The sequence below is a fragment of the Peromyscus leucopus genome, chromosome X, assembly GCF_004664715.2.
Source record: "Peromyscus leucopus breed LL Stock chromosome X, UCI_PerLeu_2.1, whole genome shotgun sequence".
Classification (NCBI taxonomy): Eukaryota; Metazoa; Chordata; class Mammalia; order Rodentia; family Cricetidae; genus Peromyscus; species Peromyscus leucopus.
The window spans coordinates 115,736,913-115,753,399 of NC_051083.1; the positions used below are offsets into that span (position 1 = coordinate 115,736,913).

Sequence of the window (16,487 nt, forward strand, 5' to 3'; positions counted from 1 at the left end):
ACATTGGGCTGTGCAGAGTCTTGCATACTTTCTTTTCTCTTACAAATGATATTGTGGTAGGCTATTGTGCAAGCCTCAAAAAGTACAAGGTTGTTCTGGAGAATTTAGCAATTACACAGGTTGAACATTCTCTGACTCGGAATGGATTCCATAGGTTTTTGCTCAGGATACTTGTGAGAACAAAGGTTAGAGCTATTATATCCTGCTTCCCAATCTGATACCCACAGAGAGCAAAGAGAAGATTGGAGATATCAAGCATGCTTTTATTAAAAAAAGAAAAAAACAAAACAAAACAAAACACCTGCTGGGCATGTTGGTGAATGCCTTTAATTCCAGTACTTGGGAGGCAGGGGCAGGCAGATCTCTGTGAGTTTGAGGTCAGCCTGATCTACACAGTGAAATCCAGGCCAACTAGGACTACACAGTGAAACTCTGTCTCCAAAACAAACAAACAAACAAGCAAACAGCAGCAACAACAACAACAACAAAATAAAAGTATTTTTGAATGTTTTAGTTTAAAATATCACCTCAATAGCTTATAGCATGAATCCAAATATTTCTATGACTGGATAATAAGCTTCAACAATAATCCAGGTAATTTCCTTTGGTTTAATATATTTCAACAATTAAAAAATGCAGACAGTTGTGTCATTTGCCATTACGTTTTGCACATTTTATATATTTTAACATAGACATTAGGCTTAAAATGTGAAAGTTCATAATGTGAGGCCCTTTCTTTAAATTTTGTGGACTCGAGGCTCACATTTGTCTTGATAAATTGTTGTATTTGAAAACTCTTAGATAATGCCTGGTACATTAGAATGTGCTCAGTCACTATGTTCTAAGCAAACCAATATTTTCCTTAAACTTTTCTATTTGATATTAAAATGAAATCTGCAAGTCTTGTGTATATGGGAGGGGGAGTAACAGCTGCATTTCTTGTTATTATGTTCACTCTTTGGGAATAGGTGGCTTGTGGTACAGTGGTAACATAATAATATTGCTTTGTTTATAGGACCCACTTGACATGGTTTCACATGATTTTTTTTTATTAAAAACAGCACATTGGACTAAAATACCCAAAGAACACTGATTCCTAAGTGTGTTACTTGATTAGTTGTGCCTCAAACAAAGATTGTAGAACATGGTTTCTTAAGCTTTGGCACCACTGACATTTCAAATGAGAGAATTCTTTGTTGTAGGAATTGTATGCACCCCTCTGCTCTGCCAACTAGAGAGAGGTAGCAATTCCCTCATTATTTATTATACCCAAATATGTTTTATCAGAGGGAAAAAATTGCTCTTAGCTGAGAACCTACATATTTGCTGTGAATCAGTCCACTCACTAAATATTTATAAACATGGAGAAAGTTAAATATTTAATATTGAAAGTGTGGTAAATATTGGGAAATTCAATCCATAGATGTTAAATTTTATTTAGTTATTTGTGAGTCTTTGTGTGTAGGCCTGCCCATGCCATACCAAACGTGTGTAGATCAGAGGACAACTCTCTGGAGTTGTTTTTTTCCTTTCACCATCTAGGTTCTAGGGACTAAACTGAGGTCCTCAGCCTTGTTGACAAGTGTTTTTACTGGCTAAGCCATTTCACCAGTGCAGATAAATGTTCATTTTTTTTTTAATTTTGGAGGGCTCATGGATACTTACATGGAATTTATTTGCTTCGCTAATTCTGCACGTAGTCTTCATTTATCTAGCTGCTAAATATTCATAGAAATAAGGTCACATGTATCAAGCAAGTACTGAATTCTGTCTGAGGTGCTGTTACACCCTATGAGGCTACCAAAAAGTAGCAGATGTATTGTCTATCCTCATGGAACACTTTCCATTGAACTGTGGTAATATATTGTAACACACAAGTTGATGATCCCTAATTTGAAGTACAAAATGCTCTGAAATTTTTTGAATATCAACCTGATGCTCGTTTATACAGCCCCATATTTGAAAAACTGAAATCTGAAACACTTTTCTCAAGCACTCAGATAAGAGACACTCAACCTGTATTGTTAGACTCTGGACAGACACCTTGAAGTAAAACATTCAACCATTTTGTGCACGTGTGTGTGTGTGTGCATGCATGTGTGTGTGTGTGTGTGTGTGTGTGTGTGTGTGTGTGTGCATGTAGATGTGTGGTATCAAAAGCATACTGTAATTTGCCATTTTACTTCAATTAAAACCATGAGAAGTAGTGTTGTGTGTGTGGTGGTGCAGGGGTGTCCTGGTACTCATGATATTTGTATAGTTTTCAAACACTTATAGTTTCAAAAGGTTTTATGCATATGTTCACATATAGCACACATGCAATATAAAGCAAGGATAAGCAAAACCATAAGGAGCCCCAAGGAAATTCCCAGATGTTCTTTACCAATAATAGAAACAAGATCAGCATCCCTAAAATAAAAACACTCATCAGTGTCATTTAGGAAGTGTCTCAGTGTCTAGATCTCAAAGGTTAGTGTTACTTTTTCCATTTTACTACATCATTCTAGGCCAGCATGGTGTCAGGAAAGTCATTTCTCTGATATGTTTAGAGTTCACTTGTTTACTAGAACTATACAACATTCTCTTGGGTAGTTATGAAACGTAAGTAACTGGAAAGAACACAGTAGGCCAAAATGGAATGGTATAACATATAAAAAAGTGACCAATTTCAAGGTTAACCAAGAGCAGTGCCTGCAAGTTTAGCCTGATAACAATACAATAAAATATGGTGTCCCCAGAATACAACTAACAACATCAGCAAATTTATAAGGAAGCACATTCACTCAATTAACTTTTTTATTTACTTATTGAGGACCTACTCAGTGTCATGGAACATTCTAGGCTCTGGAAATACAGCAGAAAATAACAAGTAAGATTGCCTTCAGAGAGCTCCCGTTCTTCTTGACAATTTTTCATAGAAGAGAAGGTGAATCTTTGGCCTCAAGCACCTAGCAAGGTTGATGGGCAAATAAAAGGTATGCCATGTCCGAAATACAAAGAAAGAGCAATAGTATAAATATTGCTTCCATGTACACACAGGAGGATTCTGAAAGTGAGCACAGAGGAGCTATGACGAGTTGATAGTGGGTCTAAGAAAGTTCAGTGGACCTACTTGAGGTTGGTCTCTAATAATGGAGCCTGATTCACATTACTAACTCAAAACATGATCTAAGAATCACTGTCTGTCTCACCTCGTCTCAGACCTTGTTAACAGTACAAATTCTTGGGCTAACTCCAGACTTGCATTTTCAAAATCTTCACTTTGAAAAAAATCCTCTGAGCCCAGCATGGTGGCACATGCCTTCAGTTCCAACACTCAGGAGGCAGAGGTAGGTAGATCTCTGTGAGTTTGAGACCAGCCTGGTCTATATAGAGAGTTCTAGTCTAGGCAGGGCTACATAGTGGGATCTTGTCTCAAAAAAAAAAAAAAAACAGACAAACAAGTAAACAAACAAGCCAACTCCTTTGAGATCTCTAGGAACATTAATGTGTAAGTGGCATTGCGGGTAGGCTAGTATACAGTGTGCATTAGGCTAGTGAGAAATAGACACTAGATTGGGGCCTGCCATTGGGTAGAAATGGAGAACACTTAGACTTGGAGAACTATGAGTTAGGAAGATGCAATGGCATCATTTAATAACCTTCCAAGCAAACAGTGACCATATAGAATGTAGTAAGTAGTCGGGGGAACCTCAGTTGGAATTCTCCGATGTATCACTTTTTAATTGCAATATTTGAGTCAAATATTTACTTGGCTGAACCTTTTGTGCTATTTGTTCAGTGAGGAGAGAGCAGTGTGACCCAGGTGGGCTCCTGTCACAGTAACTCATTACAAAACACAAGGCCTGAACTTGGAAGTCTCTGGCCCAACGAAAATGAACTCTATTAGTAATAACCATGTTGACAGTCACCAAATACTTTCCTTGGAGAAAAATGATAACAGAAGAATAGCATTTGTTGAATGTCTACTTAGAGCTTCCCCACAGTGTGTTGGATACATAGGTTCGTAACGACCTGCAAGGTGTGTTCTCATTTTAGACTGACACTTGAATATTAGCTCCTTCTTGTGTTCACAAAGGTGTTTCCCTGAGATCCCTGTGACTGCTGTTATTATCACTGTCACTGTTGTTATTGGGTCCCCGAAAAAGGGCTTGCTTTGCTCCTGGAGTTGAGCTGAAGTTGGAAAAAGGCAAAGAGTTGTGGAAGTCTCTGCTGTGTATGCTGAATTCAGCTATCTGTACTGCCAAAGATCTAATCTCATGCTCCTTGCCTCTGTTATCCTCGTTAATTTTTCTGCCAATAGGTGATTCGTTTTCCAATTTGCCTCTCTTTCACTCACGCAGAGATTGTGAGGAGTTTCAGCTTTGCCATTCCTCAACTGATAGCCTAAGGTAGGGACAGACTCAGGTTAAAGTGACTTGAGGCATATCTAAGGGTAAGAAAACTGAAAAGCAAGAGGGAAGGAACCTAAGGCTTGAAGGAGCAGGTGTCTGGCTCGGTGGCCCCACCCTCGGCCAGGTGGGGGAGCCAAGCAAAACTTTTGCAACTCCAGACCTCTGGGAGGCTACACGCACCCCAGCCTTGCCAGCCTGTCTGCAACGTGGCCGCGTTCATCCGGGTCGCCCTCATATCCCCCATCCTACTCCTGCTCTCGCAAACTCTTCTGTTCTTTCTCCAGGCCCAGTTGTATTCCAATTTTCTTGATCCCGGGCTTCTGCTGCTCTCAGCAACCCCAGAGATCCTCCAGCTTCTCTGACTCTGGCTACTTTAGCCAAACCCCTTTGCAGCCTGAAGCCTCAGCTCCCCCGACACCGCCCGGCAGTGGGGTGGAGGCAGGGCCAACTGCGGAACCGCCCCCAACCGCCTCCCAGGCTAGGCGATCGGGCGGGTTGCTGGGGCGCCTCCACCTCCTCTTCCTAAAGCGGCGAGGCGCAGCCGAGCGGCATCACTGGAGCCCAGGTCCCAGCCACCGCCTCACGTACAGCTCTACATTCAGGAAGAGGAGCAGCTCCGCAGTTGGCTACGACCTCGGCGGGTGGGCGTCTGAGAGGTAAACTGAGTCCCGGGAAGCAGTGCCGCGAACTGCTCACCTCCCAGCAAGTGGGGTGGGGGAGTGGAGGCTACAAGCCACCAGCCCACTAACTCCACTTCTCTGCGTCCTTCCAGGCCCCGATCGAGAAGCCTGGGAGAGCAGCCGAGCTACCCCTGTAGGAGGAGCCAGTCTGAGCCCAAGGCGCCACTACCGCAGAAGCAGCGCGAAGTAGCAGTCGCCTCCATGGCCCACTCACCGGTGGCTGTCCAAGTGCCCGGGATGCAGGTGAGAAAGCCCAGGCCTCCTCTGCCGCCCACGTGACTGCTTCGGAGCCCCGCTCTGGGCACCAGGGACCAGGGGCAGCCACCAGGCAAACCTGAAGGCAGGGCGGGCTCTCTCTCCAGGTGACCCCAAGTAAAGCTCTAGGTGTTTCCTGGCGTCCGGGCTAGAAGGTGCTTTGCACGGGAGAGATTGGGACGACTGGGGCGCGACAGTAAATGGGGGTTGGGGTTGGCAGGGAAGGGGGCACGTATAAAAAAAATAGGCCAGAACCTTAGGCACCTGTGCTTGTCGGCTTGTTGATCGAGGCACGGTTGAGGACTGGGGTCACGGGTGGGGGCCCCAGAACTTAACCTAGATGAGATGGAGGCATCTTGGAATGCGTGGGCTAAAACACCCAAGCGGTGCCCCCAACACGGCACTCACACAGAAGTTGGGGCGGAGCGAGACCAGGAGTGGTGGTGGCATTGAATTGGGTTCTTCCTGTGTGCAAAGAGAGAAGAGCAAGATGACTTCTTTTCCTTTTCAGTGCCACTTAAAGGCAAACTTGTATCTCGCTCCCCCACCTGGCCCAGGGGATAGTGCCATGAGGAATGCAGGTTTCTATTCTGAGTACCTAGGTGATGACTTCCCAGGCCCATCTCCTTGTCTCTCTCATAAAGTGCTGAGTACATGTATTTAAGCTTTTGTCCAGTGCAAAGGACTACTGAGTGGGACCCAACTTCTTATTCGAAGCTATGTCAACAGACTTTTTAACAAATCTTTTTTTAAAAAAAAAAAAAAAAACTACTATAAGATTTTAAACTGTTTACATTTGACCCTCATCACGCGGTAGCCTAAAAAAACCCTTTATGAACAATAGGTCACAGACTGAAAACACTGAAACTGGTTCCTTGTGATCTTATAAATATGCTAAGCCAAACAAACAAACTTTTTTCAAGTTAGAAAACGTCTAGAACATTGCATAGCTTATGTTTCTAGTGGGAATCAAAACTTTGTGAATTGGAGATTCGTTTTACTGCATGATGCATGGGTTTCATCTTTTGCCTTGGAAATTAGTCTCATTTTATGCATGATCACAAAGGTGATTTCAGAACAAGTCTTACTGCTCAAAGGGCCATTTGTGTAGGACATCCATCTACCCTGCATTTAGGGCAGGTCTGGGTTGAGACTCAGGAAGTTTGCCTATATTTAATAAAATTACAGAAGGGGAGGGAAAGAAATGTGAAATAGGAAATAGTAGGGCTTTTTATGGTATTAATCCATTTAAGCTTTTCCCAGTATCCCAAACTTTTTTCTCATGCATTCTCATTCCCTGGCTCTCTTTCCCCTAACTATTCTGCCCCAAACCCCATTCATTCAGTTCTAGCTTTGGTTTTATCCAGAGAAGTAGTAGTTTGCAGTATGAACTACATACGTTTGGCTCTGTCTGATCTGGAACAAAGTGTGAACTTTCCCCCGCATGCCCGGCTTTCTATTATGTGACGAGGTGGAACTTTACATATCTAAGGTTTGTCGCTCAGGGGCTCCATGCTCCTTCATCCATTGTGTGCAGGCGCCTGCCCGCCCGTACACACACATCCTCAGTGCTGCCCCTCATTCATCAACTTTGTGATTCTGGGCAACTCTGTGTGCTCAGGAGAAAATGGTTGCTGGTCCTTATTTCATTTGTCTTGACTTGATTTGATTTATGTGGTTTCTGGTCTTTATTTCATTTGTCTTGACTTGATTTGATTTAGATGGTTTACGAACTGCTTGCTGCTCAGCATTTTCGTCTTGCTCCCTGCTTTGTTTAATTATCTGAGCTGGCTATTTCTTGGATTTTGAATTCTTCCTTAAGGTGGGTTCAAATGTGAATCACGGGTTTGAAATGATCAACTTGGCCTTGCATGGTTTGCCTTCCCAGAGTAGTCGTTACTTTGTCAAACCTTAGGTGCATAGAGCAGGCGTCTCAGTTTTAGCCAAGATGCAGTGATTAGTGATTTGCCACCCTCTTCATCTAAATGAAACAGCAAATTCTTCAGTTATTTTCATTTTTCTTTCTAGATGTGGTTCTGAAGCAGTTGCTGTAACATTAAAAAAAAAAAAAAACTTTCCCATACTTGAAATTATACAGTGACCTAAAAAAAAAATCCACAGTATGTAGCATGACCCTGTAGCCCGCAATACTTTTGTTTTCTTTTGCAAAAATATGATGTGGAAATACATCTTGGGACCCTAATTGTCTCCCAGAGTTTTGTTAGAGTTAGGAACAAGCAACTTTTAGGCTAAGTAGCAAGAAGACTTGGATTGCCATGTGCTCTTCAAATTAATGTGGAATAGTTCCCCCAATCAGGGAGAAGTGATTGACCAGCCTGTACGTTCTTAACTGTTTATGTTGGAGCGTTATGAAGATTGATGGGAGAAATGAGTTTTCCAGAAATTAAAGCAAAATTGCTTTCTCTACCGTGTTTTTCTCCCTCTGAGGAGAGACGTGGCGCAGAAGCCCAGCTACCTGCCCTGCCACTAAGAGCCAGCACTGCAAACTTTCAAACAAAGACACCGCTGTTGCCACTAGCGTACACTATAAGAGAAACTTGGAGTACAGGAAGACAGCTCAGCATCTGGTCCAATTCAAATGCATCCTTTATGAAATTAGTTCCTCAAAATTTATATTGTTATTTCCCAGTACTGTAGTAATGAACATTTTTGTCCTATTATACTCAATGTCTAGGATATGATTTTTGTATTTAACTTGTTCCCTTCTTTAGGTTTGTAACTAAAGGAATTTTCCATCCCAGGAGCTGTACTCCTAACCACATTTAAAGTACAACCTTAAAAAAAATAAACCAATAAACTTGTTTCTTTCCACCGAAATATTTACTTTTTAGCGATTTAAAGCCTGTTTTTGTCTTTAAAGCTAAAGCTTGCATTAGTGTTTTTAAACAAATATGCAAAAGCAATTTTCAGTCTTTCATAATGTTTAGCTGAGAGAATCAATTTAGTTGTTCAACTGAGTATAACAGCTATCATGTTTGTTAAACTTTGTGTTATGCCTCTCACTAAAGAAATAAATTTTCTTACTTAAAGAATTCTAAAATTAGCTCCCATGTATCTACAGCTTAAAAATGGCTGTTTGAGATACCAATGGAAATAAAATTTTAGTCTTAATAAACACTTTTGAGGACTTTTAACTAAGGAGCAAAAACATTTCCTGACATTGATGAACCTAGCAGTGGCTCCTGGGAAGGACCAATATAGATATTTACGACCTGCCCTTAAAGAACTGTCAAGCAATACGAAGTCTGTGATCTTACCTCTATAAGTATAAAAAGCATTTATGAATAGAAGAGTTGAAGGCCCCGATCCCACTGCCTGGGGGCCCCCTAAACAGTTCAAGCTAAACAACTGTCTTGCCTATCCAGAGGGCCTAGTCCAGTAGTACCATGGGTGCTCCACAGCTATTGGTCCACAGTTCATACACTTCCACTAGTTTGGCTGGTCGTCTCTGTATGTTTTCCCATCATGATCTCAATGCCCCCTGCTCATAGAACCCCTGTTTTCTCATCAATTGGATTCCTGGAGCTCGGCCTGGTGCCCGGCCATGGATCTCTGCTTCCAGAAGGTCAGCTGACCCTACGGTATTGTTAGGATTTAGAGTATACATTTCCAAGTGAAGAAACACCCTTAGCTAAGGTATAACTACACATATAGCTAAGGGCCCGCCTGCATGTTTAAACATACATGCACAGTGCACATACACAGTCTTTGAAAGTGGAATAAAATTATTTGGGTGATGATAACGTATTTCTCTAGAGAAATAATTAATGGTAACTTTGGAAACTGGAACGGGACCAGATTGTGGTGGTCTTTGAATGCTATGGAAAGATTTTAGCCTTTGAAATAGCCACTGAACATTTCCGTATAATGGTACCCAATAAAAACAGTTATGTATAGGAAGAGAAAACTCCATATTGGATAAATGAATGTACTGGAGAGTTATGATATTTAAATCAGTTTGGTCTACAGAGGCTACTTCAGTGGGACACTCATAGCCATGCAGATGCAATGGATCTTATATTAACAGCTTGCCTTCCATATATATCCCCAGGTGCCATAAAGAAAAAAGACATTGCCAGATTTAATAATTAGCTAGTTACAAAAGAAGAAGTGATATAACTACAGTACATCTGAAGGAAATAAGAATGTACCGCAAAAGTACCAGACCTGGCAGGAAGCCAGTGATTTCTGCTCCATGCTTGTGGATTTTGAGGTAGCAAAGGGATGACACCATAAGATCTCCAACATAGGATTGGAGATGTAGAAGTGGAGCTTTAGCCATTCATTGATTGTTTACTGAGCATCTACTATATAACCCAGCATTTTACTTAAAGATAAAAAGATGAAAGAAGTCCGTAACGTCAGTGAGAATATGTGGAAGTGAAGGCCCTTGTGGTACAGGAAACACTGGCTGTAGGTGAAGATGCTTGATGGGAGGATGAGAAAGTATGGCAAGAAAAAGAAGGAGTGATTAGCTGGGGCAAATTCTTTATTAACTGTCACCCAGAAGCTTGAAGTGAAGGGATTACTTGTGGCACAGATTCCAGTATGTGGAGTTATGTTTTCCTCATTTCTTTCTCAGTCATCAGGCAGATTTGCTACGTGAGGTAACAAGAGGTTGGAAGCATTGTCTTGAACTTAGGAACCCTGTGTTGAGAGGTTGAGACTAAAGCATTAACTATAATGATAATAGCTGGAACAAAATAATCCAATCCAACTGTTATCTGGGAGGAGTAGGGGTAGGTGTAGTCTGAAGGCTCAAAACTAGGGTCTGGAGGCTGGGGGCTATTGGGGACAGTAAATGGGAATTGGACAGAGTACAGCACGTGAATCGAATGGCAAGGAGGGTCTAAAACTGGTACTTGAATTTAAAAAAAAAAAAGTCCTTAATGTACTTCGTCTTCTTGAGCCATAGAAAATGAGAGCTTATAATTTGCCTGGTGCTTAGGAGCCAGTGAGCATTTTGGTGCTGTATTGCTTTTATTCTGCCTTTCTTTTATTCAGTGACCTTGTACAAATTGTCTGCAAAATTGAGAATACTAAAAGCTGCATTGCTTTGCCTCAACGAGAGGTTGTTACGATGGAGTGATCTGTGGAGTATACTTAGAGCTCCTGTGGGCAGTGCACCCTGCCAACACTGTCACCATCTCACCTCTCTCCGGCTTGAGATCAAATCCTGACCACCCCACCCCACTGCCCCAGTCAGATCCAAAGCCCTAGGCTCACTTTCCCGTCTCTTCTGCTTTGGGCTGCTTTCTATAGGTCTAAACTTAGTTTAACTACTTCCCACCAAGAAATCCCATCGAATCTGTTGCGCTAGTTCCAATTCACTAATCACCTCTTGGCCAAACCTTACCTGACTTTTAAGGTCACAATCTTCCTTTTTCTGTGGACTTCCTGAGAATGTGCCAAGCTATAGAACCAGCCATTTTCACACAATTTGTGTTTGCTGTCAGCAGCAGGCAGTGCCCAATTTATGTCCTGCCTTCCATTTTCTTTAAATATGTTTGTTAGAGCTGGAGAGATGACTCAGTGGGTAAAGTCTTTGTCACCAGAGGACTTGAGCTCATACCGCAGTACCACATGAATAGGTGGTGGGTGTGACAGTCTGTCTGTAATGGGAATAGTGTTCGGGATGCATACACACACACATATGGAAAAATAATAAGCTGTGTATGTCTTCAAAACTAAGTTGTTCATTTGTGAAGTTCTGGAACATGCATTTTACTTTTCTTTATACCATTATTTATGAGTTTTTACATAGATAAAATAATAATCAATAAAAATAATAGTTATTAAAAATACATCTATAAATCTTTATACACAGAGTTGGCTATTGAACATGCTATAAAACTAGTCCCACTTTTTAATGTCTGGATGTTTTTTAAACATGTTGTGGAATGCTTACGTTGTGTGGACCATAAAGACACATTTAAATGTGTACAATAGAGACTTTACACTCTTTAAAATGATTTCACGAATAATATATTATGTCAAGCATGATGTACTTCAGAATTAATCAGCTGTCTACACTCCAAAGCTGTCATCCACTTGCCTTCCCAGGCCTTTGGGAGAAAAGGAGAGTCTCATGGCCTTCCTTCTAAATGGGACTGATTTCAGGCAAATTTTTGTCTTTGGGAAAGATGGCTTCCTCTGTCCTCATGTCCTCTTGCCCTTTCATTTGAGTTACCCTTTCCATTGCCCCTTTAGGACTGTTTGCCTCATCATTGGGACATCCCTACCCTATTTGTGTCTTTGTTCTGTTCTCCTCCTGTTGCCTAAACTACTTTCTGAGGCTTCATTATTACTAGCCCTGCTATCACATTGGAATCTGATCATTTCATTCATATCAATGCATTTTTAAAAATATTTATTTTAATGTGTGTGAGTGTTCGGCTGCTTGTTTGTCTGTGCACCACATGTGTGCCTGGTACCCCAGAGGTGGTAGATCCCCTGGAGTTAAAGCTGATGGTAGAGCCTTCGTACAGGTGTTGGGAACCAAACCGAACCAGGATCCTCTGAAAGAGTAGCAAGTGTTCTTAATCACTGAGGCATTTCTTTCTCCTGTATTAAGGAATTTTTGACCGAGAGTTCAGTGTGTAATGCTCATATTTTATAGGGACTCATGACTAAACTAAATGGAAATTTAATAGTAGAATTTCATCCATCTGTATACTACTTTTGATTTAGTTGTGTCTTCTGAAAGAGTGGCGATATAACTGATTCTCTTTGTTGCTAGAAAATGGAATTTGGAGAGTTACAACTAATATCATTATTAGGCGTGATACAACAAATTTTTCATTTCTCATAGTTAAGACTCAAAGACTTCCCACCACATGTACATAAAACAATGTCTTTGGAAGAATGCCATGAAGTAATTTCATTATTATTTATTTATTCATTTAATTTCTGCAGCACTCATGCTAGAACCCATGGCCTTCTGCATGCTAAATAAGTGCTCTAGCATTGAGCCACATTGCCAGCTCCTCATTTAAAATAAACAACAATCAATAAAATACCCACAGCTAAAATTTTAAACCCATGTTAGATACATATTTCTTATTTGGTCATCTGCCTCTTTAAATAAGGTATTGTGTTTATAGGAATCAGATATTTAAGATAACAACTAATTCCCATCAAAACTCTTAATGAAATAAAAACTGTGATTTTCTGAAGGAAAATGCCTTCAAAATGGAATTTAAAATAAGAAGTCTGTCATCATAGCCCTGGCTGACTTCATTCATGATGTCATTCATTCATGATCCCCAACCTTCTTTACAACGGGCAAATAACCTGATACTAGTGTTCAGAAAAATGGGCAGGCTTATTTCCACAGCAAATCCTGTCTTCTATTCTTGCCTGCCTCATTATAACACCTCACCAACATATCCCTGCTATGGCTAGAGAAAGCTGAAGGATGCTGCCAAGAACTCTCCTTAGCCTGTTCTGGACTTGTACAGCATTCCCTTGACAGCAGCCTACTGGCTTTTCTTCTCCCTCATTTATCATAAGATCATGGATTTGAATGATTCATATCCCCAAATATCAGATTAGCCATTAGAATGGCATACTTTCAGATACTCTAGCAAAATTAGAACACAATTGTGGTTCATACTTCCTGAGCCTTAGGGAAAAACTGAAGACAGCTTACATGAAAGAGATGAAAGATTAAAAAACATGCATTGCCACCCCCCTTCCCCCCCAACTCTTATGCATCAGTCACAGTGCCTAGTACATGCTAGGCAAGGGTTCTACCATGGAGGTACATTCCCAGCCTCTGACTATATTTTAACTGCTGAATCTCCAACTATTTGATCAAGTTCCTTTCCCAATGTGTTGTTGAGAAAACCAGGTACCATATCTTTGTGCTTTCAACGTAGAAAATGTTTACATAAAAAAAACCTTCAACTCTTTCTCTGTGGTCCTTGTAACAGGGATTGTGTGTTGATGGTATTTTCCCTTTCTACGCACAACTTGTTAAGGAGAAAGTTGGGAGGAATATATAAGACCATCCTGACTTAAAATTCAAAACACTGAAACAAGTGAGGTTGAAATCAACCAAGATGATTTTAAAAATTTGTTTATTAAAGAACAATAGGGTGTCTAGCCAAAGAATAACAGTTGCTTTGCATTATAGGAGCAGCTTCCTAGCATCAACATAATACAGTTTCAGAGGAAGTTGAAATGTATACTGCACTAGATGTGTTCAGTCATTTCCAAGTATGCTGGTGAATTACTCTACCAGATTTCAGTATTGCCTGGTAACATAATCTTAGGAGTGAATTGTTGGCAGGTGGAGGAAATGCTTCAGGGACATCTAGAAGCATCCAGAGTTTTCTTTGAAAATGCATTTTTGAGCTGCTCTGTTCCAGCATTTTTTAAAAAATATCCTCCCCTAGATTTCCATTAAAGCGCTGGATTTGGGGCATATCACTTTACAGCGAGTATATTAAGCTAGGCTTAGCTATTTGATGCAGTAGAGTTTGGATAACAGAGGAACAGGTGATGGAGGAGGGGTGAGCAACATAGACAATCAGGTGGTGGTGGGGTGTTGTTCTTAATGCAAGAAAATTGGAAGAAGCTGAACCAGTCAAAACCATAAAGTCAGAATTTCTTCCCAAACCCTCTGCCTACCAGAGCTGGGCAAGTTTTTGGATTCCTCAGTCTCAATTTCCTGCCGCCTGTCTCAACTTTAAGCAGAAGCACAAAAGAAACCAACCAGGCAAGCATGCACACATGCTACTAAGTATGGCGATAGAAAGTAAAACTTTGACCTCTTGTGGTTAAAAAAACTATAGTCAGAGTGTCTAGCCACCCTGGGGAAAGAAACATTTTTCCAATGTATGCTTTTAAATGCTACTGACCCCATGGGGAAAAGGGTTAGCAAACTCATTAGCTCAGAACTATTCTACTTCTCCAGTTTACTTCCAAATCCTTTGTTTGAAATTAGCTCAGAGCTTTCCTGTGCCACCCAGTAAATGGTTATATATCAGACTTTCCGTGGTGGGTTGTGCTGCCCCAGATTTACTGTTTTTATATTCTCACTCTTCAAGAAATAACTGGTTCTGACCTCAGGTAGAAAGGAGTTACCAGCTGTTTCCAAAGCCTATTTTGATTGGGGCATAGGACTTTGTGCTCATCTTTTGAGACACCAAACAGAAAAGATTTTCTGGCTTCAAGAAGTTTATAAACTACAATGACTGGCCATCTACACATTGAGAAATTTTACAGTACAGATTGAAACCTTGAATCTTAAATGAGATAGACTGCTACAAATGCACCCCAGAGAAGATAGATTACGTAGAATACTGTCATTTATAAAAAAAAAAAAAAAAAAAAAAAGGAAGAAGAAGTTCATGAGAGAAGAAATACATACACCAGAGATTTGAGGTAGGTACTAGGTGAATGAACTGTTTTGGACACATTATGAAAAGCCTTGAATGCCAGACTAAGACATTTATTTACTTAGTTAGTCTTTAGTCGGTTATCACAAGAAGTTATTTAGCAAGAAGAGTGTTTGTTTGGAAGTTCCCTTAAAACTATAAACAAACAAACAAAAAAAAAACGGCAACAGGCCGGATGGAGATAGGGAAGGTCTGAAAGCTTTAATTGAAAAGTGTTTGATCTAAGACAGTGGTTTTCAACCTTCCTAATGCTGTGTGACCCTTTAAGACAGTTTCTCATGTTGTGGTGACCCCCAACCAAACATTATTTTCATTGCTACTTCATAACTGTAGTTTTACTGCTGTTATAAATCATAATGTAAATATCTGATATGCAGGATATCAGATATGCAGCCCCCATGAAAGGATCATTTGACCCCCAAGGGGCCAAGACCCACCAGTTGAGAACCGCTGATTTAGGGCAATGAAGGTCAAATTCCAGCCTGCTAAGAAACCACCTGGAGGGGTTGTTAAAAAACACCCAAGGCTGGTTCCATTCCCTCTATTTCTGATTCTGGAGGTCTGAGGTGGAGTCTGGGAATTTGCGTGTCTAATAAGTTCACAGCTGCTCCGTTGGTTTGGGGACTCTTCTGAGCACCACTCAAGGTATTTACAGACCTTGGTGACTAATTGAATGTGGGAATTGGAGAAGCATGATGAGAGGGTCAAGAATCAGATATACAGCTGAGTTTTGAAGAGAATCAGCAGCAGGCCAGATTTGAAGTGCTGGTTCACACAGCCAAGCAGAAGCAATTAGTAGCTGGTTTGTTCAGGAGAGAAAATGGAAACCGGGAGGGAACTGATAGAAGATAAATGCGTCAGAGATGAAAATAACAAGATTCCACAGTTAGCCCTCCAAGGATGTGAATACAACTGTAACCGAGTTCTACAGCTTCAAAACTAAACAAACAAACAAACAAAAATAACAACCAAAAACCCTTACGCTTCATCCATGGTTTGTTTCCTTCCTCGAGGTATGTTTGCATTATTATTATTATTGATCATGGACTCGTGTGCTGTAAGTAAAGAATTTCTGTTTTTATTATCAATTTATAATTTAAATCTTGTTATGTATAATATATATATATACATACACACACACACACACACACACACACACACACACACACACACATATATATATATATATATATTTAGCTTCTATCTGAGAAAAAAATTTTCACTTAGTGACAGTTTTTAATTAGCCTGGTATTAACCTAATTGGCTTCAACAGTGCCATGTTACAATGCATTCTCGCTCTGGGTAAGATTCCTTAGGTGAGAAATTCTTGCAAATAGAAACTGTGGAATTCTGATACCATGCCCAGTGAGGTTCTGTGTTGTCTGTAGTAAACAGCTCAGCAAATTCTCTTATTTGGGATGCAAGCACTTATTAAGAACATGAAATCTGGTTAAAATGAGGTAGAATGCCATGATTATAAATGCCAATATTTTCCCCTAAATTAGGGATTTTTAAAGACCTTTTGCAATTTTCATAAACAGCACCACTTTTTATTATTCAGAATCCTCCTCCGGCTTGCTATTTTGCACCATCCCACCTACATGGACCCCCTTAATCAAACAAACTGAATCTAATATATCTAGGCTGCTATTAGAAAAAAAATGTTTATTCATAATCATGGCACTCTGAAGCCAACTTGTGATTAAATATGTAAATTTCTGGAAAGTAGAGGA

At 40.5% G+C, this 16,487-nt stretch overlaps 1 protein-coding gene and 1 pseudogene across 1 annotated transcript in view; one reads left to right on the forward strand and one right to left on the reverse strand.

The window, feature by feature from the left end:
- The window catches only part of LOC114710161, a 2,273-nt pseudogene extending 1,244 nt beyond the window's left edge, over positions 1-1,029 (reverse strand).
- Positions 1,030-4,711: 3,682 nt separating this feature from the next.
- Stk26 (serine/threonine kinase 26) overlaps positions 4,712-16,487 on the forward strand; it is a 52,903-nt gene continuing 41,127 nt past the window's right edge. The window contains exons 1-2 of the mRNA XM_028887079.2: positions 4,712-5,050; positions 5,167-5,317. Of these exons, the coding sequence (XP_028742912.1) occupies positions 5,276-5,317 (42 nt within the window). The 5' untranslated portion in view covers positions 4,712-5,050; positions 5,167-5,275. The remainder of the gene's footprint in view (positions 5,051-5,166; positions 5,318-16,487) is intronic.